This window comes from Notothenia rossii, assembly GCF_949606895.1.
Source record: "Notothenia rossii genome assembly, chromosome: 1".
In the NCBI taxonomy this organism is placed as follows: Eukaryota; Metazoa; Chordata; class Actinopteri; order Perciformes; family Nototheniidae; genus Notothenia; species Notothenia rossii.
In genome coordinates, this window is record NC_136912.1 from 80,451,607 (window position 1) to 80,478,260 (window position 26,654).

The 26,654-nt window shown below is 39.8% G+C and overlaps 1 protein-coding gene across 15 annotated transcripts in view; it reads left to right on the plus strand.

Moving 5' to 3' along the window:
* The window catches only part of ptprsa (protein tyrosine phosphatase receptor type Sa), a 220,099-nt gene that overhangs the window by 147,616 nt on the left and 45,829 nt on the right, over window positions 1-26,654 (plus strand). For 6 of the 15 annotated variants that reach the window (XM_079656641.1, XM_079656637.1, XM_079656650.1 and 3 more), the window contains 9 exons: window positions 139-150; window positions 7,578-7,847; window positions 8,427-9,008; window positions 9,795-9,931; window positions 10,038-10,182; window positions 17,118-17,438; window positions 19,442-19,635; window positions 20,982-21,008; window positions 22,144-22,261. In XM_079656641.1, the coding sequence (XP_079512767.1) occupies window positions 139-150; window positions 7,578-7,847; window positions 8,427-9,008; window positions 9,795-9,931; window positions 10,038-10,182; window positions 17,118-17,438; window positions 19,442-19,635; window positions 20,982-21,008; window positions 22,144-22,261 (1,806 nt within the window). The remainder of the gene's footprint in view (window positions 1-138; window positions 151-7,577; window positions 7,848-8,426; window positions 9,009-9,794; window positions 9,932-10,037; window positions 10,183-17,117; window positions 17,439-19,441; window positions 19,636-20,981; window positions 21,009-22,143; window positions 22,262-26,654) is intronic. The other 9 variants (XM_079656645.1, XM_079656647.1, XM_079656639.1 and 6 more) reach the window with 4 other exon arrangements.

Below are 26,654 nucleotides of genomic sequence, written 5' to 3' on the forward strand. Positions count from 1 at the left end.
AAAACGAGTTAAAGAAAAGGGAAATGTAGCTGCAGCTAAACACCTTGAGGTGGCTTTTTTTACTCTCTCTGTGTTTCCCCTATTTTTCTCTTCTCCTCATGTCATTGTGTTCTGCATCAACCCCTTTACATCCCTCAGAGCTTCGAGAAGGTTGGTGTGTTTTTTCTTTTTTACTTTTTTTAACCCACATTTGAAAAAAAAAAAATTCAACATGTTGAACATTTTTAGCTGTATTTGCCTATTGCAGAGCTCGATTCATTACTAATTTGAAGAAATACTAATCAGTTTATCCAAACTGCTAAATGATTATGAAAGAAATGTATCTTAATTTCGAGGAAGAAATGATGAAAGCAAACCTGATTAGCTCGGGTCTTGTTAAATTACCTTTATGTTTGCATTGTGGGGCCTTTTCTCGTTTTGCATCCTTTGGTATTGCTTCTGCACCTAAAGGCTTTCTTGCACGTGTTGTCATGGACACCCAGCACGTGGAAATAACAGAACTTGTTGCATGATGGGAGAATGTAACTGCGCTCGCATGCCTGTACAAAAATCCCTTTGGCCGTGTTGGTCTTTTTCTTTCTGCATTCCTTGTGTGGTTTGTTCAATTGATTTCTTCTCTTCCCTTGGTTTCTCAACAAGTGTTTTCCCTGATACAACCTGATATTTTGGCTTTCCTTTATTTAGTATTTTTTTGTGTTGTGATTACCGTGTTGTGTTTGTGAGTTTTCCTTTGTTTCAGTTATTTTCCTGATCTTACTTTTCTGTTACAAAGTGTTTGTCTTTTTGTAGTTAATTTGTATGTGAGAGTTGTGTTTCTTTTTCACAATGACGCTGCTCTGCTTCTTGATTCTCGGAGTGCAAATGCAAATGCCGAATGAAATAATAAGTGTGTATACAGCCAGTCTTCCTGTCATCTTGTTTATAGCAATCATTGCTGAAAAAATTAGACCTGATTGGGCCTGATTGGGTTCCATGGTGATTTCAGGCAGCCATTAAGGGATGCCATTTACAGTGCCGCGTGGATCAATAACAATATAATGACTTCAACATCACGTTCGCTGTTGCTTAGCTGGTGCTCAGAGATATTTTTTATTTTTAAATAGCTGTAGCTAGATGTGATTGGTTTCGTATAGTGACTGCTGTTTGGGATCCCTTGCAGTAATGACACTCAATCATATTATAATGTATTATTTGAGACCCCTCCTTCTCTTAAACATACACACTCTGAATAAAATAGATGTGTAGGTTAACAAGACAACAGTAATGGCGATCCTCTAACTGGACTTAAAGGATACACACTCATGTGTTCTGTTATGCATTTATACTGTAGTCATACAACAAACATGAGGAGAAAGTAATGCATGACTCTGAGTTCAATGCAAGCAGCTTTCTGATTATTTATATTGCAGTTGGCTTTGACCATCTCTTAAAGAGTTGTACCTACTGTACGGTAAATGTCAGCACCAACATGGATGCCAGGCCTATCCAACTGAATCATATCTATACTGAATATCATGTCACCACCCGCAGTTCTTGCCGGTAAATATTATGGCTTCAGTATTCTTATGAAAACTTCAGATAGGTTTTTTTTTAAAGGAGCCATTGTTTTTGGCTATTATACACATGGCTCAACAACACTGCACATATTAGGCATATCATACATTTAGGTAGATAGATTAGACAATGTCATCCCTATAATTCTCCTCTAAGAGGGGAGTCTTTTTATCAGTGCCTCATTTGATCAGTCTTATTTGATCTCTGTATCTGTATGTAGGCCTTGTCAATCACTCAGAAGCTAAATGTGCAAACCACAAAAATAGAAAACAAAGACAATTAGCTTTATTGGTAATGAATACTGTCCCAATGCCAAAAACAACAACAGTTCCCATCGTTCCTGAGCCATTTTGCTTTGTAAGAGTTAGTCACTAACCAAAATGAGATCCCATGATAGATTTATTTCACTTGCTCCAGCTACGTCCTTCATCCATAAAGACAGTCATTAGACAAATATATATAATCATCCCTTCTAAAATAGCAGTTATCTCAGACAAAAAAAGCGGGTTTCAATTCCAACCCCTGTAAGCACCAATTGGTTATCCAAAGATTTTCTATCAGTAAGTGTAGCAGTTGAGTCTGTAAAGAAACGCCAATCAATAATCTGTCATTCCGCCCCTCTACATAATAATGTCCACAAAACATGGCACACTCCCATCGTAGGATACTGAGAATATTGAAAGCCTGAAAATGTCTATATTTAACTGATCAATTCTAAGAATAACACTGATGCAGAAAGACTGTGCTGTGACGTACGCATGTGCATGTTTGCCCTCCTTCAATGGTATCTGCCTGACTTTGAATGTGCTTGCATGTCCTGCTCTGCATTTGTGTGTAACGTTGGGAAAGAAAGCTAGATTACACCTTATGTTCTCACTGGCCAAAGCAAAATCCTGCCATCTCTATTAGATGTTTGTCTCAAGGAGTCCTGAAGTTATTAGTCACCTTCAAAACGTTTCTCGTTGCTATCAGAAGTGCATTTAGTTTTCATCCAAAACAAAGGTTTCCTCACCTGTTTTATAATACAAATATGAATACACTCCCTTTCTCAATCTGATTTATAATAATCACTGAAGGGATCACTACACTGAGTAGACATGGCATCTACATGTAAGACAATAGAAAATGTTATACACTCTAAAATCCCCTAAATCTGCTGCTTGCTATCATTAGCTACCCCTGCCAAGATTCCCAACCGTTTCCTTTAGGTAATAATTTCCATTTTGATGAGCCACGGATAGTGACTTTTTAACATTGGCGCAGCCGAGGTATGTTAATGCAGGCCGAGCCCCTGCGGCTTATATGTAAATGCTGCGGGCCTCACCCAGCAAGTGTGACTAAAGGATCTCCATACTGCGCCTGTATCCTCAGGCAGCAAGAGGGTGTAATCTCAGCTTCAAGGTGACACTAAAGGCTGCACATTATTTTGGCTTCCCCCTTCATTTTGGGGCAGCAAAAACTGCCTCACCAAAATGGCCGATAATGTCCACCTTCTGACCTCTGTTTTTTGGCACAAATCCCTCCACAACACCGCCCACTATAAGAGTTAGTGCAGTACTCTGGCGTTCTCTCTCGACTGCTTTTCACCTCGTCCAATGTAAGGCTTCTTGTCTTTTTCTCCACATTGAGGCTTGAAACAAGATTTTAAGTAGTCCAAATGAAAGGTATATGTTTGTTTTACTATCTCTCCATTCCAAATGGTCCGGCTGGGCTCCTGGTCTCTATGAAATAGGAGCCTGTCTATGCAATTGGGATTCTTTATTTTCTTAGTTTCACTTGCTTTCCATGTCAAGGGTAAGATAGCAGAGGTGCCACTCGCACACATACACACAGGTTTAGTTAGCTAACATGACCATTGACATGTGCGTTACCTACGGGGCTGCATAATCATAGTTTAATTACTCATTGCATGTGATACTGACATTTATACACAGATTAGGTTGCTCTCCTAGTTTCTATAGGGTTTTAACATTGATTGTTGTCTCCTCCAAAATAGAGCTTAATTTACTGTAGCATCAACTGACCTTGAGCTCTTGATCTTCTGTTGTAACCAGACCATATGTATTTGTGTCAGACACACTGTGCATGCTGTTGAAAGGTAGATTCCCCCCAATTCTCCATAATCTGCGAGTACCCCAGTGCCATGAAAACATTAAGAACGTTTTTTTTGTGATCCTTAGGCAGTCATTTTGCAGGAGGTTAGTGTTAGTCCCCTCTTTGCCCTGACAGTGTAGGTGCACAAAGGTGAACAGAAAAATCTTCCTGCGGGGAAACCCCTTTCACTCAGTTGCTTCAGCTTGTAGGTAACTGGCTGACCTGAGCTCATGGGAGAGAAGTGCACTATAAGACACACTCTTTTGGACCTTTCTGCCCTATTTAGTTTCCACCATTCTTTTGGATTGGAATCAAATTTCAAGCAGAGACAAATCATAGCCAAAAACATCTAATAGTATTGATGCATAACTTTTTGTCCAACACAGCTGCACTCAGCACGCTGTAATGTCTATGCTTGAACTTAGTTATTTTTTCGTCGACTTGTTCGGCTTGATTTACTCTCTTTTATTTGAATGTATTGTGTGTGTCTGGGACAATGCTACATTCGGGAATTAATGGCATGCTTGGATGGGCTTGGGTGACTTTTTTTTGTATTGTATTGGTTCTGCCTAAGTAGACCTGTATATGTCACTCATGCCATAGCCACACCCATGCATGTCTGTCTGAGGAATGGGCTGCCTTTTCACCTTTGTTGTTAAGTAAGGCATCTTTTTGGACACGTTACAACACAGTGATAATATTTTATGGCCTTTTTTGGCCTTTTTTTCCACTTCAACATGTTTTGGAATAACTCCAATTTAGACCTCCTATTTATATAATCATACTTGTCATAAAGACACAAAGCATAATATCTTAACCAAAAGGTAATGCAACCCATTCAATTTAATTGTATTATTTTTATAGTTAGATCAGGGAAGAACAGGTCAGATTCTTAGTTACTATTTCAATGCATCTTTTGTAGCCGTGTTTTGATTCTAATTTATGGAAATTTGACATTTTTCAAAGACAGAATACTCAACCATTGGTTCTTGGTACATGTTTTGCCAAATCAGTGTGGGAGTTTGTGTACCACAAAAGAGCATTTTCTCAAAGGTCAACGATGAAGTTTTTGCTCTCTAGCTTAGGTCATGTTTTGCCCAAGGTAGAAACATAATTGACATTATCAGTGAATTACAGGACTTAGATAATGAATGTAAAGTACTAGAGAGAAGGACACATCAAAAGCCTAACAGTGGCTGCAGAAGGTCTCCATCCATTTTTTATTCCCTTTTAACTATAACTTTTAATGCTTACTATGGATATGGCTGATACAATCCAGCAACAGTAGATGCATTTTGACCATTTGGATATTACACATAATGCTAGCTTGCATTAGATTACTAACCTATTTGGCAATGCTATATACATTTGAGTGATTGTTTTTCCTCGTTGCTCAGGTCAGAAAATGGCAGTTCTTTGGTTAATATCCCCGTAGAGTGTTTGTCGGTGATAAGTGTCCCATGCAACGATCATATGAATCCCATTTGGATCGACACGGTATATTTTGGAATGCTACCTATCCTACCTCTCAGTCTCCCCCCCGAATCTCCCCCTTAATCCCCACACACACCTCACATCCCCCACCCAAACACTTCCCAAGTGACATTTGCATTGAGGTGCAATGTTTAAGGTGGGATGGAGGGGAGGTGTACTTTATTCTTGATTTCAAGCCCCAGTGTGTGAGACCTCAAAAACCCACTTTGAGCCATGGTCTATTGTTTTGTTTTGATTTGTTTTTAAAATCACAGTCTCCCTTTTCTATCCTTCACTTATGCCCTCTTCCTCCTTCCCTTTCTAAGACAATCAAACCCAAACCCCTTCCCCTTTGCGTACTGTACAGTATGTCTGCGTGCCCATACGTCACTGTCTGTCTGCCCGTCTCCCTCTGTCTTCTTGTCTGCTGTCTTGCTGCTTGAGTCTGTTTTGTTCTGCCTCGTGTCCTGTCTCTCGTGTCCTGTCTCTCGTGTCCTGTCTTTCCTGTCGTGTCTATCTGTCTGTCTCTTAGTCAGCTCTTCCATTTAGTTGATCATTTTTTACTCCTACATTGGCACTACATTGCTTCTCTCTCTTTGATCTACTGCATCCCAACAAACATTTTGACATTAAATAGATGTAGATACTTTGGTTTTAGTTTGCGTTACTCCATAGTTGTTGTCTGTATCTTTTTTGGTTGAATTTATAACTCAAATGTTTATTACAGTAAGTTGTTTTTTTTTTCCATATTGGCTTAATATATATATTTGTTATTGTAACAAAAAATATTTTTGCATTAGACTGATTAGCAAAATGGGCACTTATCCAACACATTGTGGTGCTTAGGCAAAGCAAACAATAAGATTGCTCAGTCAGTGTTGAACACGGTCACCTCTTGCATGATGTATTTGTCAAGTGCTTGCTGGGATGCCTCTCATGAACACTGTGTTTCTGCTAACTCATACTCTTTCACTTTCTAACTCTTGCATACTGTACACACGCACTCATGCCTATACCAACGCAGAAAATATATACATCTATGTATATACACATATACACACATTTAATGACACAGTACCTTTCACGCCCTTCCAATGTGTCTCAGACTCATTTTCAACCTCCTCCACTCAACTCCTATTCATGAGTTTTGAGGTCCTCCCTGTCCCTCTCTTAGCTGCCATTCTGCCCTAATACATTTACCTTTCTATTTCCCTTTCCCTCGAACTCTCTTTCTTGTCCTCTGGATTTTTACACCCTGTTGATCCAGTTCTGTTTCTTGACTCCAACACTCTGTGATTGTAGATTCTCTAGCTACAACTACCAGTTCTTTTCTATGTATTTCTAGGCACATACCTTGTTCTGCAATACGTATTTTGTGTTAACTGGGACTGCGATGTGACAATGTGCCACCATCACATTTTGTCACATTTGCTGAAGAAAAACAAAGTTTACACAGCATTGAAGTGGGTTACCCACTCTTCACCCTCCTCCAAACCTTCCCCTCTCTTTTTTCTTCCTCTGACACTCTTTGTTCCTCTCCTCAGAAACTTTATCCTCTGTCTTGTATTTCTTCTTTCCTCTCCAATCGTCTTTTGTCTGGGCATGCTAGCGACCCTTCAGTTATATTCCTCTATGCATTTTACCTCAATTTTTATATCTGATTTTGTTATCATTTACTTCTTAATTTACCTCGGTCTATTTATGCATGCTGTCTGTGAAACTGATAGCTGCATCTATCAATGGAACCGTGTCAGATCTTAATAAGGCTTTGTCCAGTGGATCTACCCTAAACCACAAAAATCTGATTAAAGTTTCTCATCTTTAAGATATCTAGGTAGAAAGACAGGTGTCAAGTGCAAACTTATGCTGGAATGTGTTTAGAGGTCTTGAAGAGATGGTCAGAGCCCAGTAACCCTACACTTCCTGTGCTACGGGAGAAGCCTGTGATGGCCTATATCCTGTTTGGCATGTGTGCCTGAGAGGACAGGAAGTTCCAGGTTGCCATGGCGGCTTTATGTGATAGCATTATCACATGGCCTTTACTACACACCTTCATACTTCGTGATCAGGTTATGCTGTAGTTGTATGTATTAGCAGTTCAGTTTCAAAGATGAGAAACTCATAATAGATTTTTGTGACTTTAATTGTGCTGTGATGGGTCAAATATTGGTCAATGGAACCTTGTTGCTATGAATCGTTGCTTTATTGTTAATCTACTTTGTTGTTGAAGCAGTTCTGTTAGTTTAGTTCTTTCTCATTTGTATATTATTTCTGTTTTGAAAAGTCTACTTCTTTTATTTTGTGTTTCAGTTCACATGTACCATGTTGAACCTTTTGTGTTGAATATTTCCTTGAGAAGGGTCCATTTTCAACGGCCTCTCTTGTTACCTCTCTCTTTTTTTTGACTCCCTTGCCCTTTTTTGTCATCCTCTCCCCTTCCTCATGCCTTCTCCCAGTCCGGCGGGTTCCTCCTCGCTTCTCCATTCCACCAACGAGTCAGGAAATTATGCCAGGTGGCAGTGTGAACATAACATGTGTGGCGGTAGGGTCGCCCATGCCTTACGTCAAGTGGATGCTGAACACAGAGGATTTGACACCGGAGGACGAGATGCCAGTGGGCAGGAATGTTCTCGAACTGAGCAGCGTCCGTGAGTCAGCCAACTACACCTGCGTGGCTATGAGCAGCCTCGGCATCATTGAAGCTGTGGCGCAGATCACTGTCAAATGTAAGAGAAAACTGTGCTTGTAAAGAGTTGTATAAACAAATATTATATGCATTTAAGTCTTAAATAATGTACAGAAAAGTTCAGTTACAATGTGAACGCTAGAAAAACAAATGGGACAAGAGTGTGTTTTATTAGATGCATTCTGGTGTCCATCTGCAGACTGTTTGTAGTCCAAGTATTATTGACTCATCACATTTGAGTGGACTTGGTTGTTGCATTTAAACAATCTGTGTGAAGAGAAGATTTTTTTTACACGCATATTCAGATATATGTTTATAGAGATTAGCCATAGAGGTTGTTTCCTCCAACGACATTCCCGCAACTCAAGTTAACATTTGAACTGTTAACGTTATGGTTATCTTGAAATGTGCTGGCTTCATCGGAATCCCCTAAAATATTTGGCCATTGCCCCCAGAGGCTAAATAGTGTCAGTACAATAGCCGACTGTATCAAGATTGAAACATGTATTAGTGTTATACAATTTGAACATTTTCAGTTTTTGTTACAAAGTTCTTTGATCAGTTCATATCTTGAAAAATGACTGTTTTCTCTTCCCGTCCTGTTTTGTCACCATAACAGCTCTTCCCAAGCCTCCAGGTACCCCCGTGGTTACTGAAACCACTGCCACCAGTGTGACCATCACCTGGGACTCAGGCAACCCAGACCCAGTGACTTACTATATCATCCAGTATAGGGCCAAGTCCCCAGACAGCAAGTATGAGACTGTGGACGACATCACCACTACACGTTACAGCATTGGTGGCCTCTATCCCAACACAGAGTATGAAATCCGTGTCTCAGCTGTCAACACAATCGGCCAGGGTCCTCCCAGTGAACCAGTAGAAACTCGGACTGGTGAACAGGCCCCTGCCAGTCCACCACGGAACATCCAGGCACAGATTATATCCCAAAACACCATGATGGTTCGCTGGGAAGAGCCTGAGGAGCCCAATGGGCAGATCAAGGGCTATCGCGTTTATTACACAATGGACGACTCCCAACCCATGAGTCTTTGGCAGATCCACAATGTTCAGGACAGCGTTCTCACCACTATCCAGAGTCTGGTTCCTCAAGAGACATACACAATAAAAGTCCTAGCATTCACTTCTGTAGGAGACGGACCCTTCTCTGAGCCCATCCATGTCAAAGTACTGCAAGGAGGTAAGAATAGGAAAACTGATTTTGAGTTTCAACTTGGCAAAGTATTTTTACTTTCATTGCTGTCTGTGAATTTCATACTTGGCAATATTGCATACAATAGTCTCCTGTAAGATGTACAAAAAGGATGTTAGGTAGGTTTGAAATGAGTTAAACAGAAACTAGTGAAAGCTGCATTTGTTCTCCTGCCTTCTGCTGGAGAAGACTTTGACAGCCAATGAAGAACATCTTCAGCTGTTTTTGTGCATCAGCAGCACAGTTTCTGAAACTTTAAACAGAACGTGCCTGCTGCCAGACAGACAAGTTTTCACCCCTGCTGTGCAAGGTTCACCCACACAGCTGCGGCCTCTGCAAATGATGACAAAAGTATGTTTGATCATGGCAGTCTGGAAAAAAAACAGCCGCATTTCAGAAATGAGAAAAAATCGGAGAACTCACCAGTAGCAGTTTCTGAGCTGAGCAAAATCGCTCCATCCATGATAGGGCAAGGAGGCACGTCCATTTCAGAGACTCCACCATAAGCAGATTGCGACTGGGGAAAACATTATTCTACTTATTTATAATCTTTTTTTCTCAATCTAATCTTCCTCCATTTTATACCAAATATCATGATATTCATTGTGGTATGTGTAGAAATCTAGGAACAGGAAAAAGTACTTAATTTTACCCATTCTTAACACCCTATTTGTAATGGTAGTTTGGCTGTATCAAAGTGTACAGTATAATTAATTCCTATCTCTTTACAAATGTCTAGTAATACATTCTTCAACGTCCTGCTATGTTCTTCAGTTCCAGGTCAACCATCCAAATTTCAGGTTGGTGCTGTGTCCGATACCAGCATTGAACTGACCTGGGAAGCAGCCTATGAGAAAGAAGGAATTGTAAACTATGAACTTCGCTACAGGGAAGGCAGCTTTGGGACCCAGGTAAGAATTCTATTTTCTTTTCTTTTTTCAATACTTTTCTCACTGACAGATGTACATCACCCTTTCATGATCTAACATTGTCAATAACATCGCTCTCGCTCAATAGATGAAGAAAACATTTGGGCCCGCATCTTCATATGTTGTGGGGAATCTCCGCCCAAACACTGAGTACCACTTCTCCATGGCAGCCATCTCTAACAAAGGCATTGGAGCCTTCACCAATGAAATAACACAGAAGACCTTGCAAGCCAGTATGTAGCCCTTTATTTGGTTTTCTCTCCTCTTCTCTGTGGGTTGGCTAACAAGCATTTTCTCCAGGAAAGCAGTAAAATGATTTTATGCCTTGTTTGAAGTGAATTCTAATCAGGTTATGTGCGAATGTTCTTTTACTAGAGATTGTCAATGGTATTTCCTGTGATGTCAACGGCACCATCCCCTTTGAACTATGACTGTGTTATCTTGGACATGATCAGGGTTCAAAGCTGATTCAGAAATTGAACTACATAACAAGCTGACTTAACTAATGTGTCATTGACTTCATTCTAAAACACGTTGTTTTTGCATCTTGATTATGTTAACCTCAGTGTAACAATATTAGTATGATAACTTATGTAGAACAACATTTATCTTTTTTGGTGATTTAATGTTAAAATTAGGCTACAAATGGCTAAAGTCACTTTTTTAGTTTTTTACAACCTTTTCATTTTAGAATTACCTTATTTTATAAGGTGACTCTGGTGCCAACAATGGATGAGTGTAAATTAATTCTACGTACACTTACAATTGTGGCCGTTTATTTTTTACCCCTTTCACATTTATACATATTTTCTTTTCCTTTGTCAACAGCAAGTGCACTTTCTTCCGTGTAACAGAGACACAAAAAATGTCAGCTCTCCTCTGTGACCGCCAAGGCTCTCATATGAACTGTATTCAAATTGGAGATGGGGAATTTGCTGTTGAGTTTACTCATTAAAGAAAAACACAATCAGCAGTCACCAAAATACTTGCATGCCAACTTCCTGAATGTATTCCAGTATATCAGTTCTGCCCTGATTATTTTCATTTTACAGATGGCAGGAACACAAATGAATTATTTAAAACCACCCTGCTAAAAATAACATTAGTGATATAATAACTTGCAGTAGTGCACGCTGTGGGGAAAGAAAATACACACAGCTTATCCAATCAAATATCCAATAGTAGCCAAGGAACTGTAGGGATGACAGGGTATGAAATTGATGTATTTTGGGTTTATACAGCACACAAAGATGAACAATGACATTGTGTATTGAAATTTAATGCATTAATGGTACAGAGCCGGGAAAATGCAGCCAGGTTTAGGGGATTAGTTGCTGCACTGAGGTTGTTATTGTGGATCCTGCAGATACAGAATATATAAAGGCAGGGATAAAGATAAATGCATAGATTCATTGTGGGAGTGGCTGTCTTTACTGTAAATAAATTGGCAAGGACCTTTACTGGGACATAGGAGAGCCATGGCGGTGGGAGTAGACTTCTTTTAACACATTTTCTGTTTCTACCAGTGCAACTTGTTGGATGTACCCCCACATCCGGCTGTGGGGGCTTTGGAACTACCACTTCACAGTTCTTTTTGGTACTGCTGGGCAGCAGGGCTACACAGTGCAGAGTCACTGAGGAGAGCGCCAGTTGCATGTGACATTCAATCCTGCCCACTGGGGTAGCTGTTGAGAAACTATCACTGCATTGTTGATCTTTGATCATTCCAAGCATGAGAATAATTTTCTGTTCATTCAGTACCATTCTTGTCTTGGCGTCTCTCGAGTGTGTGTGCACATCTTCACCTGTCGATGTGTGTTTGTGATTTCCTTACCTCTGTTTTTGCATTTGTTCTTGACTGGTAAACCACAAGCTGATTGAATTGGATACACTCCTCTCTTCCTCTCACATCACACTATTCCAGCTGTGTTTCTCTATTTGCCACCTGTTCCCCTGTACAATGGAACAAAAGCTCTCCTTGGAATGGCTTGACATCTCCTTTCTCACTTTGTCTCCTCCTCCTTTTATGTTTTATGAGTCTTTTGAAAAATAATATGTGGGTTGGATTTTTTTTTTTTTCTCTTACTTTTGGGGTTATTCAAAAATAATAGCGGTTTGACATCATTCCAAACTCTAGCTTGCTGCTATTTTCATGCCCAAGTCGGGTTCTTGCATGAACCCAAGTCCACGACAGACACAGGCAACTACACTGAAGGCAGAGCAGACAAAACAATACCTTTGCCCATTCAACAAAGAAGTCAAACTGATGGCTTTTTTCAAGTCTCGAGACAAGGGGCTCCTCCGTCAAAATATATCACAAGTTTCTTTTGCAAATGGGATACACATCCATTGGTTTGTCATTGCTGAGGTCAGAAAAGTTCCATACAAAGTAAGACAAAGTAAAATATTTCCCACAACACAAAAAATAACTTGATCTGTTGGATCCGTTAAGGTAAGTGATTGCGTGGTTAAGGGATTCAGTCTGCCATAACCTTAAAGACCTTTACATATTAATTAATCCAACTGTTGTTTTTTTTCTGAAACACTAACTAAATTTAATGCATAGAGTAAGCATTCCTAATGACAGGGTTAAATATTAAACTGACTTGTCTGCTGTTTGGCTTGTCTTACAGATCAGGAATAGCAGCATGTTTATTTATCCAAGTCAATAAAGATATTGTGACATGTATAGCTTAAATGGAGTGTCTACAGTGCGGTAAAACAGTCTAAACTGTCAGCCTTTTGGAAAGACACCAGAAGAAAATCACGTTATGTATGTAATAAAAAGGAGCCTGTAGGCCACACATGGACACACATGTCCTTAGGTCAAAAAATAAACTGTAGTGTCTGGGGTACCATAGGCCCATACAACACACCAACAAAAGTAAAACACACAGCATTAAATAAAAATGATTATTTTAATCAAATCAGACAACAGAGAAATGACTGTACACAATTTTGACATCGTTTTATTGGCTTTTTGCTTTGTTGGGGCCATTTTCTCCTTGCAGCCTTCCAGAACCTTTTCAAGCTGAATTTGAACCCAATGCTTATCAAGCAGACTGAAACCCTTTTCCACTAAGTAAAAAGCAAGCCAGACAACATGATGTGCTTTATGTTTGCTTTATTGTCCATTATTTGTGGTACAAAATGTGTGCAGTTTGTTGAAGTGCTCAGTCCAAGCAGCATTACCAGGGGCTTTTGTCATGGGGACTACTCTGTCACAAACTTGTAAAAAGTTACTGCCATAAAAAAATAATTGTCATGCATATTTACTCCAACGTGAGTGCACCAAGTATCTTCTCAAATTAAAGATCTCCATAACTATTCTATTGGTCTTTCAATCGATAATCCAGCAGGCTGAAACCAATTCACAAGTTTTTTTACTGGCAACAGTAGCCCTCATTCAGAAGCAAGGCCTCTTTTGGTATGCTGCCATAATAAGACCAGGTTGAGAAAACACATTTGTGAGACTGTTCAGACGTGGCCGGAGTGTGTCCACAACCCGAGAGCTGGGAGGGCTCCCCCCATCCATGAGCTGTAACCCAGTTGCAAGCCATTTTGACCTAAGATGGACCCTTGAAGTGGGTGTTAGGGGACTGCACGGCCCTAGAGTGTCAGATAAGAATCCCATTTCATAGCATCAGAATTAATTTCATGCTTTGCGATGAGCCAGGCCCCTGGATTGTCAGGCTTTGTTACACATTTAGATTATACCTAGAACCTGCCAGTAGCCAGTCATCTATCTCTCAAATTAAAGTGGCAGATTCTTAATCCTCTGTGTTTAGCCAAACACGCAGTTCAGCCCGCCCACTTACTGTAATTGCGGGTGTTTTTTTTTAAATATTGGAGATTTTGTTTGAGCCACAGCATGGCCATTTGGCATCGGGGGGATTAATTCCATAATGATCTATGAACATCCAGTCATCCAAGGCTTCTAACGAAAAAACTATTCAAATGCACACATGTGCTTATACTACGATAGCAAAAAGCATTGGCATACTGCGTCATTTAAGATTTAGTGTGTTTGTTATTCATATCCACTAAGTATGTCCCATTTTCTTATCTGAGGATGTCATAATGATTAGGTAGGACACCATTACTAGACATTACAGATTGTATATCAAGAGCTCTTAGTCATATCACAACAGACCAACATCAAAGTGAAGAAAATGAATGCAGACATGATTTATTTTTCGTCAAATAGCATTTGAGAAACTCTTTCTGGGAAGCTTCAAAAGAACCTCAAGTGAGTTTCTTCTTTTGTGGTTGTATAGTTCTTCTATCCATAATCCCAACACTGGCCTTCATGGGATATGCACTTTATTAAAGCTTTGCCTCAGCTAGTCTTAAACCCTTATCAGGCATGAGGATGCCTGTGCACTGTGATAGCCTGGCCGCTGTAAGATTCTCAGCCTTTTTCGCACCACAAAGATTGAGAACTGAGCAATCATTCTTGACGTGGAGAGTTTGCAAATACAATATGAGCGGAGGAAAGAAGCTGAAAGGCTCAGAATCCAGTAAGACCGTAAGTAAATAAGCCCATTGGACACAGAGAAGGGTTTGGGAACTGTGGCTGAGGTCCTGCCCTATTTGTTGTGTGCTGGAACATGCCGTCCTCACTGGGAGGAGTCTTTTATGATAGTCAGATCCCTTGTCTGTTATTTTCATTTTGTTGCTCTCCTGCCTAAAATTACACTGCAGTCAAAGCACTGTAGTTAAACTTTTATGAAGTCAGAAATACACGCCTACCATCTTTCTTTCTCTATTCTTGTGTGTTAGCATTCTCCAAATGACAGTACGATTTATGAACATAAATAGGCAGCAGGCTATGAAATGGGATTTATTTAAACACATTTTTAACATGGAAGGTTGTCAGTGTACAAAGTGCATAAGAAAAGAATATCGTGGGAGTGAGTTTTCCCATTATGGCTTCCCCTCTCACAGTCTTGTGGACGCTCCGGCCCAAAGATACATGAGTATTAAACAGCCCTCGCTACAGCACAGAGCCAGCTCTCTCCCTCTCAATAACCCACACATGTCTCCAAAACAACCTCTAAATGAGACAAAATTAAAGGTTTTATTGATTGATTTAAAACTGGGATGATTTTCAACATTTCTGGCTTGAGAGGGAGAGTGTTGCTGTTCACTGGCTATAGAGTAAGCACGCTCTGTAGTCAGGTGCTGGTGGTAAGAAAGTCTTAAACATGTAGTATTTGTGGGAGTCAGGTACGTATAATGCAAACAATGCCTGTAATTTATTTGTGTTTGTTGGTGGTTGTTTGTTTTTTTAAGTATAATGTTATTATTTTTAGTTTATGCTGAGTATTTCGTTTTTTCATGTTTTTTTCACGAGTTGTCATTTTGAACCTTAACTGTTGTTGTTGTTCTTTCTTTCGAGTCACCTGGGTTACAGAGAAATTCATTTCCCAGTACCCTCCTTTAGTTCATAATTTATTTCTTTAGCTTTTCTTTTGGAATGACAATATGCTGCTTGTTTCCATGGGTATTATTTGATTTCTGTTTTCTGAGTTGCTATGTGTGGAATGCTTTTTTTCCGATGGTACTTCATTGTGTTTTTGTTTACTGTGCTATTTTTACCTTGCATAACAGAGAAAAATGTAATAATGAACTGGGGTTGTCACACCAAGATGGAGGGAATATATTCTCACACAAAAATTAGGAGGATAAAGAAAACCCGACATGCATAGAAATATTTTCATACATGTCCTTTTATCCGTATAATACCAAACTCTGGATGAGAAGTGAAACATTTTATCGCTCCCTGCACAGCACACTGTGGTCGAGCACAAGCTGTGTAAGACCTTGGCACAGATTAGGAGTGAGAGGCATTGAATTTGATTTTGAAAGTTCACAGATGTGTAGGTTTTAATATTTGCTGGAAGAACACTTCAGACACAAGTAATAGAGTGTTTTTAAACTGTAAGAAATGAAAAAGAACACTACCTCCCTGCTAGCTTATAACAATACATACAGTAGGACCATATTGTTTTAGTCAATGCCAATTTGTTCTAACTTCTGCTACAAAAAATGCTTTTAAATGGATGGCTCAATCATGCTCATTTAAAGAAAGATGGACAAGACAATGGCAATGATACATTGAACTAACGATGCATATTAACACCAAACATATTTTAGAAAATATTCACTTATTTGTGTCCTGGCTTTATGACAGTATGTCATTTATTCTCATGTGGACAATCAAGTGGCTTAGTGGTTGCAATAATTACAGAGACCCTGAGGGAGGAAATTAGTTTATATATTTTAGTTTTAGTAAGGATTAAGCTAAGTGTGAATAAAATACACACCAGTTCATCTGGAACTGAACTGGGAAACACCAGGCATATTGAGTAAAGGCTTTAACAAGGATAGCAAGACAATATTCTTCTCCTGTATTGTTAAACAAAGGAGAACAGACACGTGGGTTCTGTTGTAAGTAGGGCTTCAGATCACAATGTTTTTGAGAACTTATTTTTCTTGAATAATTATTACATGGCTATGCTGATATCCTCAGTGATAGTAAAACAAGTGACCGAGATCATGTAAGTGTACTATGTATTAATATATTGAGCAGTACTTAAATCAGGTTTTAAAATAGTTTGACTGATAGAGATCATGCAATGTTATTATTTGTATTGATTGTTATGAACCTGTCTGAGGACCACAGATGGAAATTAGCTATTAGCTATAATCTGGCATATTGCATCTCTCCTCTTTGCTGAGATGTTTTTGTATGCATGGTCCTTCTATAAATACATTTTTTTTTTTTATTAAAAATTAAAAAACACTGCTTGAGCAAAAGATAAATACCATGACGCTTTTGTTTACTGCACTAGTCCCTAGTTATTTCAAAAGGGTATAGCCATCTTGTTTCATTATTACAAAATCATGTGCCATTGTCCATATAAGCCTCTTCTGTTTTAATATTTGCTTGATGATTTTTTTTTTTTTTTAAACATAGTTTGCCTTAGCCTTTTTTTTTGCAATTTTTTGGTTTGAATTAGTGTTGTTGTTTTTTCTTTATCCTTTTATCATTTTCTTTATCTCTCCCATCTTTTTATTTTTTTGTTTTTCACCCCTTCCTTCCTCCTTTCCCCGTCCTCCTCGTCCTCGACCCCCTTCCTTCCTGTCCTTTCCACCTCACCAGAGCCCTCAGCCCCCCCTCAAGAAATTAAGTGCAGCAGCACCAGCTCCACCACCCTGCTGGTAAGTTGGCGCCCCCCGCCTTTGAAGAGTCAGAACGGTGACCTGGCGGGGTATAGGGTGCGCTACCAGGTGGTGGGCACGTCAGAAGGTGGCAGTGAGGATGGGGAGCCCCTGGAGGAGCCCACAGTCCCTGCCACGGACGAGCAGGTGCTGCTGCAGCGATTGGAGAAGTGGACCCAGTACCGCATCACTGTGTCTGCCTTCACTGAGATCGGCCCAGGCCCTGAGAGCGAGCCCCTGATCTGCCGCACAGACGAAGACGGTACATTCATCATCTCTGATGTGGCTAATGTAGTAATGAAAGTTTTGTTTTTTAGTTAAATTGTGATCTAACCCTTGGAGTTGGATATTTATTTCTATGTTTAGAAAGGAATTGCTGCAACATGTTTGAAGTACATGTTCATCTTACAGGCGTACATTAGAAAGCAACGATTTCTATGACACCCATATACTTATAATTACCCTATTTTCTTGCAAGGATCATGATGTCATTTCCATGTTAGTGTATTATATAATAATGTTTTTACAATGCATAATTATCTCTTTAATAATATATGTATCACTTCATTAGTCATTTAGATATATTTTTTCCTTGAGCTAAAGTACAGATTTATTTAAGCATTGTGTGTCATGTTCTTGCATAGGCTTAATGTTATTTTTTCACTTATATAGCATTATGAAGTTTGCTTATACTATAAATAGACAGTCCTATAAGCAGATTGTATGCATTCTACGTAATGCATTACAAACATGGGCGCCATAGAAAGATCATTATAGAATGGTTACAAAAGCGTACTGAAATCCTTGTTCACAAGTAAAGGAACTACATATAGCTGAGTAATCCAAACCCTATAAAAGGAAAATATTACACACTGAACAGATTACACACTTGGGAAATCAAGTGTCTTGCTGTTTAAACATATCAAACCAAATGCAATTCATAATAGCTGCCACATCCTATATCCTGGCTCTATCTGTAGGCTTTTAACTGTATCCTATTGCTCAGCTGAGAGTCATAAGCATTTATGAGTGCAGTACACTGCAAGGCCAAATCGAACTTTGCATTTACACTAGCAACAGTAGGTTGGAGGTTAAACCAGCAGGTGTGTGCCAAAGGTTGCAAATCAGATCCACTTACTTGAATACGTGATTCAGGATGCTAACAGTAAATAAATAGAAAGGACAGATAAATGCATTTTATCCCCTCCTTGCTCTACATGTGCAACAACTCTGTACCACAAACTGCTTTAAAAACACACAAAAGCCGAGATAAGTGTAAAAGAAAAATATCAAGCTCTAAAGAACCACACAATTAACATAATATAGCCAAGTGAAATAGCAGAATATAAATAACAAAAAGGAAAAGCAGTTGAGTAATAAAACACGTTAACTGACAAGTAAAGATGGGGGGGATGTCACAGCACATCTAAATCATTGACGGATGGCTGACATTGCCTTCTATTCTCCACGATCCATTTCACATCCATTACCACAGCGTTTTAAGCATTTGTCTGACACTGACGTACAACGAGTGCCACAGCAGAGACGAGCTGAAATTGTAACCGTACCTTTTTAAAGACCCCAGCATCTGGAATTGCAGTGTTGAAAGCCACAGCACACTGACAATAGCTATAGCACCTTTGCGATAATAACGTGTGACAGAGAAGTAGCAGGTAAAAAAAAAAAGAAGTGTCAGGACTAAAATGTAGAGAAGATGTTGGTAATAAACAACATTGGTGCATGATCCTGCCTGGGAAGATGGAGGAAATGGGGTTGTGATTTAAGGGGGAAAAGAGGATCAAATGGAATGCAGTTTGAGTGTAAGAGTTCTTTTAATGGCACATCCATCTCACAAAGGGTCAGTCTTGGCATACGGAAAGGCCTAGAAGCAAGGCCTTCCATAAAGGCCTATCATTATGACTGAGAGCCCCAACTGATGGCAGACAGACACATATTGAAAAGGCGGAGGATAAAGTGTTGCGTACTGCGTAAGATTGACCATGGAGTGTTGGTCTTTGTTGTTGTTATAATCATTTTAGCCCATTGTTGGTATGTTTCATGGATAGTCTATGTCCGTGCCTACGTAAGGAGGTTATTTATGTCTTGACATTGTTTAATATGCCAGTCTCATCCTGCATTGCTTTTAGAAATGGTGAAAGGATGTGAAGCTTTTTCCTTGTTTTGCATTTGATTCATGAAGAACATTTCCTCCTATCTCCCTCTCCCACTTATATCTGATTAAAGTTTTTGTTTTGTCTTAAACAGTTCCTGGGGCTCCTCCAAGGCGAGTGGAGGTTGAGGTCCTCAACTCCACAGCACTAAAGGTGATGTGGCGCTCCCTGACGCCAGGCAAGCAGCACGGTCAGATCCGTGGCTACCAGGTTCACTATGTCCGTGTGGAAAATGGCGAGTCACGGGGGCTGCCCCTCATCAAGGATGTCATGCTGGCCGATGCCCAGGTATGACCATCTCTCAGTTTATTTTGTACAAATCATCAAACTATTTCAAATCAAGCCTCAAAGCACCCTAGACTCTGCATTCATGCAGTATTTGCTCAAATTAAATAGGAAATATGCCAGTTTGACTTCAAATCTGTTTTTCATTTATGATACAAAGACACAAAACAGGTAAAAACAAAGTGACAGTGATTAATTCAAAATTCAAAGAAACTTTTTTTCAGAGAAACCGCAAATTGTTTACTTTATACTCATTGTTGTGGCTTCCCAAATATTGCTGGAGAATGGGAAGCGATATGGGTGCTCTTCCCTCTTGGATTTCATTTCATATTGCTGTAATATTATTTTCCCCTCAGCCCACAACAAGAACTGTAATCAAAGCTTCACTCATCTTGTCCTCCCTCTTTTGCCTCCATGGCTTTTATTAGCAATGTCTAGACCCCTTCTTTATGGCAACATCTGCCATGAAATGTCTGATTGTGCACTTGTATCAAATGCAAAAACTCAAAGAAAATGCTGATTATAGTATTTTGTGCCTTCGGGGGGTAAAAATTGGCATGAAAACATTTCACCCAAAATCAGCCTGCACTGACAGCTCAAATTGTGATGGAGCCCTCGATAATGGGCTTTTTTTCATTTTACAAAACTTTTATGAGCATCCAGCCAAAATGAGACTCTCGTGCACAGTAGCAATCATTCAAATGGAAATGATAGCCTTAAAGCAAAACAGAAAAGAAAACTTGCACGCAATTCTACATATTTCTGGAATGAATGAATCAGAATCTATTCTTTCTATGTTCTATTTAGGCCAAATGCCACAAGAATCACATTGCATTCCTTGGCATTTAGCTGACCACGAATCCAAGAGTAGAATGAGCTTAAATAACTTAAATTATAAGACCCAAGCGGAGCACACACCCAGCAGTCAACAAAGAATGTCTGGAAGAAATATCTTCTAAGTTGCATATTTTTGTCAGTAAATTAAAAAAGGACCTCATCATTAAAGCATTGTAAAGCAACATCGTAATGGCACTGCTGGCTGTAGCTATCAATGATTAACAGTATCAGCGAGGTGCCTTATTTTTAGTTTCACACGTCTCCAGGCCTCACAGGCAGACCTTTACAACTCTCAGCCTTGTTGCAGCTGCTTCTTATGACACAGCCTTCAAACAGCTTCTCTCTCTCCTGCTTTCACAAAGCCAGTGACCTATTTCTACCCAACCCTCTGCTCCCAAACCTCTAATGCCCCCATCTCTCACAATCCTATTTCTTCCCTTTCCTTTCTCTGTCTTTCTTTAAAAAAAATATTACTTTCTTTCCTGCGCTCTCCTCTTTGGCGGGGGGGTTAGTGGGAAACGGACGATACAGCTGAATATGTGAGTACGAAGTTTCGCCTGAGTGCTCTGTGTAGCTGAGAGGGTATAAACAGTGGGTATTGCATCTTCCCGGTTGAATTCATGGTTTACACAACCACTCATATCTTTATTTAATAAGTTTGGATAGTAAAGTAGCTCAGAGGTTTCACCTCAGCTGTCTGGCCAGCCATCCTTTTACAATATCTCTTTATGCTGCTAAGGTAAAAAAGGACAAACTTCTATTGCCAGCTAGTTTAAAAATTGATGGCTGATGCAATATCCACTGCCCACTGTGCCTGGAATGCTAATACTACTAGTGTCATGCTGTGTGTTGATACAGTGTGTTTGGTCTTGTGCTCTGGTGGTGTGTGTTTTTTCTTTTTTTGTGTGTGTTGAAACAATAGCATTTTATTTTTCAATGTGGTGCCGTAGAATTACTGTGCTTATACGTTTTTGTATCTCTTTAATTAGAAATATTGAGACCCTATGTATGGCTCTTGAAACCTACTCGAAATCCTCATCGCATCTCTGAGGATTGTTCACGACTGCAGTTTTCTCCCAAAAATGTACCCTTATTTTGAACCTGCATTTGAAACCCCCAGTCCATCTGCATTACGTGAACACCATCTCAAGTGCAAGACAGTACTTAAAGCTCATTTACCTTTATTGACCTCTCCCATCCCTCTGCCAACCAGCCTGTTAAAAACCTCATTCTGCATGCGTTCAAAGCTGCTCGACTGAAAGATTCATTAGAATTGATCGGAAGCCTCTCTTTGAAGAGGACTCAAGGAAACTTAATGGCTGAGGTAAAAACTGCCAGCGATTGGGCAGGATGTATTCAGCGTGCATGTATCGCAAAGTTAAGTTGTTGATTGGAATATTGCTAAAGGAATATGAAGGGATGCTTTCTATTTAGGTATACCTAATGTCCCAACTCCACCATGGAGACTCTAAGGATTTACTTATGGCATGGTATTCTATTACATGGAAGCAAAACATTACATTTAATGCATGCCAAGTGGATTTCAATAAAGAGGACTGGGAGACTTCACCTAGATTAACATGCTGCATAAGGCAGTTTGAGCTGCATGAAGGGGGTCAAATCCTAAAAGATTCATGACACATTTTGACATCTTCCTGTTCCTGTCTCCCATAGGAAATGGTCATTGGAGGACTCAAGCCAGACACCACTTACTCCATCACGGTGGCAGCTTACACCACCAAGGGGGATGGAGCCCGGAGCAAACCAAAACTGGTGGTGACCAAAGGGGCAGGTTAGTACAAAAATATACAATTTATTAGTTGGCTTTTTATCAGAAGTTTTGTATATTCGTTACAACGGCAATAAAGGTTGCGGGGTGTAGGGGTTAGTCATCGTTCACATCCAGCTGTTGACATTCACTGTTTGACTGATCCGAACATGGAAAAGAAGAGATGGACAGATGCACAAGTTTCTCATCTGTAATTAATTACGCATCCATATCAAAGGCATGTCTCTAGTTAAGATTATTGCTTTTGAAATACACGATTTTAAATTAACATTCATTTTCAACTTCTAAAATGTATCCAATACATTTTTCAAAATAAACCTTTCTAAGCAATATCTGGATGCAAGAACAGTTCAGTCAGTTGAGTTGTTTGCTCCTACCACGGTAGCATTTATTATTTGAGTCATGCTCAGAAGACTATCAAAAGATTCTTAGAGATCAAGGAGTTGGTATGAGGTACGTGGTAGATTTTCAGACAGATTATGACAGCTTGAAAGCCCCTGTTGGGTCTTTGGTTTGAGCTTTAAGGATGAAATACTGGAGGCTAATGCCTGCACACTACAAAGCCTTGTCTTCTTCACTTTTTTTCCTTGTTACCACAGGTAGGCACACCAGTTTAACTGGACCGTTTGAGCCTGTGTTGGAGCTAGCGGCTTAGATACCATGAACATGATCTAAACCGGTGAGGCTGGCTGCCTCAGAGTGTGAAAACCTACCTTGACAGAATTTAACGCGTCAAGCCAAGAGAGGAGCTTCCTTTGTGCAAGCCTCTGTGCCAGTCGGCATTCGAAGGCTTCAAAGATCCAATATGTACACAACTGCATTCATACTTATGTACAAACACACGTGCATACTTACCTTCTGACTCACACATATTCAGGAGAACTTGCAGTCTCCACCGTTGATCACACACTTAAATTGTGTTCAGACCTATACAGCACAAGCATAAAACCCAACACATCAATAGATAAACACACATAAAGCATCCTCCCAAACCAACACACACACAAACAAAGGCGCATTTCCCAGATCCTGGCAGGTGTGTGTGTTACAGGTGACAGGGTGTGCAACGCTGCCAAAGGGGCTGAAGTGAGTGGTGTCACTCTCCATCCTCCTGTCAGGGACCGCTGACTGATATGTCATTCTAGTACACTCCGTCTGTCCCTCGGAGGGAAAGCCTCGTCTTTTCATCATTGAAGTGTAAAGAAAAGGTTTATGCCAGGGGGCCACGATAAATGGAATAAGGGAAGGGGTGAGAGGTTAGGAGAAGCGTTTTTCTCGCTGGTAAAGTGGTTGTTTTGCTTGTTTGAAGGGATGTTAGGATGGACAAGTAGTGGATAGCGAATGTTCCTGCTTGTTATGTTATGGGATTTCTGAAATACCAGTTGGAACGAACAAAGGGAACTAATATGACAAAAGGATTGAATTATACAGGCTTATATAATTACAAAGACCAGTGTCGTTGTAGACAAACAAGCTTTTCTTAGGACTGTCATTTAAATATATTATTTAAAAGTCCTGCAAGACTGCTCTTTCATGTGGTTTACCCTTGTTTAACTAAGCAGGCACACTTTAAAAGTGTGATGCAAATACATGAAATATTCTATCACATGAATTCTCTGCATGTTTGTACTTTTAAAACACACAAACACAAAGAACTTATGCGACAGCTGTTAAACTATGTACTTGAAGAAAAGCATGACATCATAGTCTTTTAAGTCCTAAAAAGCAACATCATTACAAAACATTATGACAAAAGTAAAGACTTCAAATTTGATTCAAATCAAGTGTTTTCATCTTCAAGACATTCCAGAAAAACCTCTCTGGTGAAAAAGAATCAACCCCAGGATTTATTTAGGATAGAACAACAAGTACAACTGTGCACCTATTTGTGGACACAGACAAATAACAGTCATTCTGTGGCCAGGTTTAAAAATTGCCTTTTCATGATTCATACTTTCCATTGTCTTGCTTTGAAAAACGACTTCCTATGGTCAATGCCAGACAATGTTTTAGAGGGGGCCTGAATATGACTTTATTGACAAAAGATTAAAATGTTTATGTCTGGAAATGTTTTTCTGGCATCCTATCTTCACATTATAGAGTAGTTCACTGGGTTGAAAGCAGCAGCAATCAATATAAGCATCATCTTTTCAGGTTTCAGTGGAAAAAAGACATTGTCTTCGATAAGAGGAAAGCGTTGGGAAAGCAAACAAAGTCAAACTTACCAACAACAAACTCCAAACAAAATGAAACAGCATGCTACAAAACATAACACTTTACAAGTAGCCTAAATTAAGAATAAGCCACAATACATGTACCTCTGAGCCTACAGTACAAGCAAAGACTTAAGAAGTGTTTTGATAATGGAAGATTTAGGGAATGCCAAGTCAGGGACTGGCACTATATACAGTACATAGAGGCTTATAAGAAAAAATAAATGAAAAGATAAGTGCCATTAGCCCTCTAGTGATCTGTAGTCATTCAAAGCTGCATTTAGCAACTTCACACAAAGTATAGGTGGCCCCCCAATGGCAGCAAAAGTTTCCTGAATGTTAAAGATGTTAAAACCCTAAGTCGTAGGCTGATGAATCATTTCAGTGTTATACTTGTTATTGCGGTGCAGATACCAGAACTGTATGAATGCAGACAGGAAGCATTTAAATGTTACTGTTTATCACTTAGGAATTTATATGTGTGTGTTTGTAATTATGTGAAGTGGTTTCCATTATATATTAATAATATTGCAGGTCAGAGTAGATGTAGACTCAAATAAACTGTTGTTACACAGGCACTGAAGATATAAGTAGAGTTTACCGCCCTTGTGGTATTTTGTTGTTTGACAAATCTTTATCCTCCACCCTCCAACCTTACAGTCCATCATTTTGATGGTTGCAGTCTGTGAAAACATGCTTAGAGATGTCTGTTATTATTATTGTTGTTACTTATTCCAATGCTGTATGCAGACAGCTTACTTGAAAATCAGAGCACCTCATTACATGTTTATTTACTTCCTGATTGTTATTTTTGGTCCAGTGAGAAATAATCAATGTAAGTGGCCCATCTTGTTCTCTTCTCTCTTTCTTTATCGCTTGCTTCCTTAAAAGCAAGGATGGGATGGACAATGGGAAATGTGTTGCAAAGCTCAATTTCCTACCCTACCAATTTCTCCCCTCCATGAGCTCCTGCCACAAACACACACATACACTTCAGAAGTAGGCAGACTGAATTAAAAGCAGAGGGAGCCAAAGACAGGAGAGTGATGTATTTGTCATGAACTTTTAAGGTTAAAAAAAACGTCCCCCCGATGTTCTTAAAAATGTTATTATTTTCTATTGTGAAGGACTGCAGCTCAAAGCAGATCACCTTACATGACGGGCACCATGTCATTTGCACAAAGGCAATATATAATATGTTTTTGTGTATGTCGGTGTGCACAAGAAAGAGAGGAAATGAGAAGGAAACCTGATCGACCCTTTCTCAATCAGCCTCAGTGAGTGTCAACAGCAGGCTGGTAATACAGTTGCCTGATGGGGAAACGTGCTTGGAGGCCCAGAAGGAGGGATTGAACCAGGGTCGACCCTGAAATGGATGGAGAGGGATAGGGGTGTGGGGGAGGAGGTTAGGAAATGAAATGGGGGATTGGGCAGTGTGAAAGGGTAGAAGTGGGGAGATGGGGAAAGAATAAGGGTGAGTGTGATGGGGGAGAAAGATGAACACTGAGGAGAGGGACAATCAAAGTGTCCAGGAACCCTGGAATCACTTGTACACACACACACACACACACACACACACACACACACACACACACACACACACACACACACACACACACACACACACACACACACACACACACACACACATACACACACACACATACACACACACACACACTTCTGCTCCCTAATATCCCTTTTGGGCCCTCTTTGCAGCAGATTGCTCCTTGTCCCTAGTCACCTTCATCATCCCTCATTCATTCATTGTTCACCCCCTCTCCCTGCCCTTGTTCTCTCTCTCATCACCCTGTAGCACCACACACTCTCAAACACATACACAGTAAACACCATGAACATCCACACCTCCTCCCGAAACCAATCCGCTAGCTCGCTACTCGTGATTCTTCTCCCCAATGAGCAATAGGCCACTGTTATAAATGTACAAATATTTTTAAAATAGTTCTGGGGCTACAAAGGTTGTAATGGATACATTTGGGAGTCTTTTGAGGTTAAAAAAAATACATCTAACATGGAAAACACACATTCACAGGATCATTATTTCTGAATCTTATTTCCTTGATTGGTGGTGAGCATGAGGCGGAGTGGGCTTTTAAATGACACCAAGCTGAGCTATAGTATGTTTCCGGTGAGTATTAGCAGCATTCGTCTCACCCAACAAT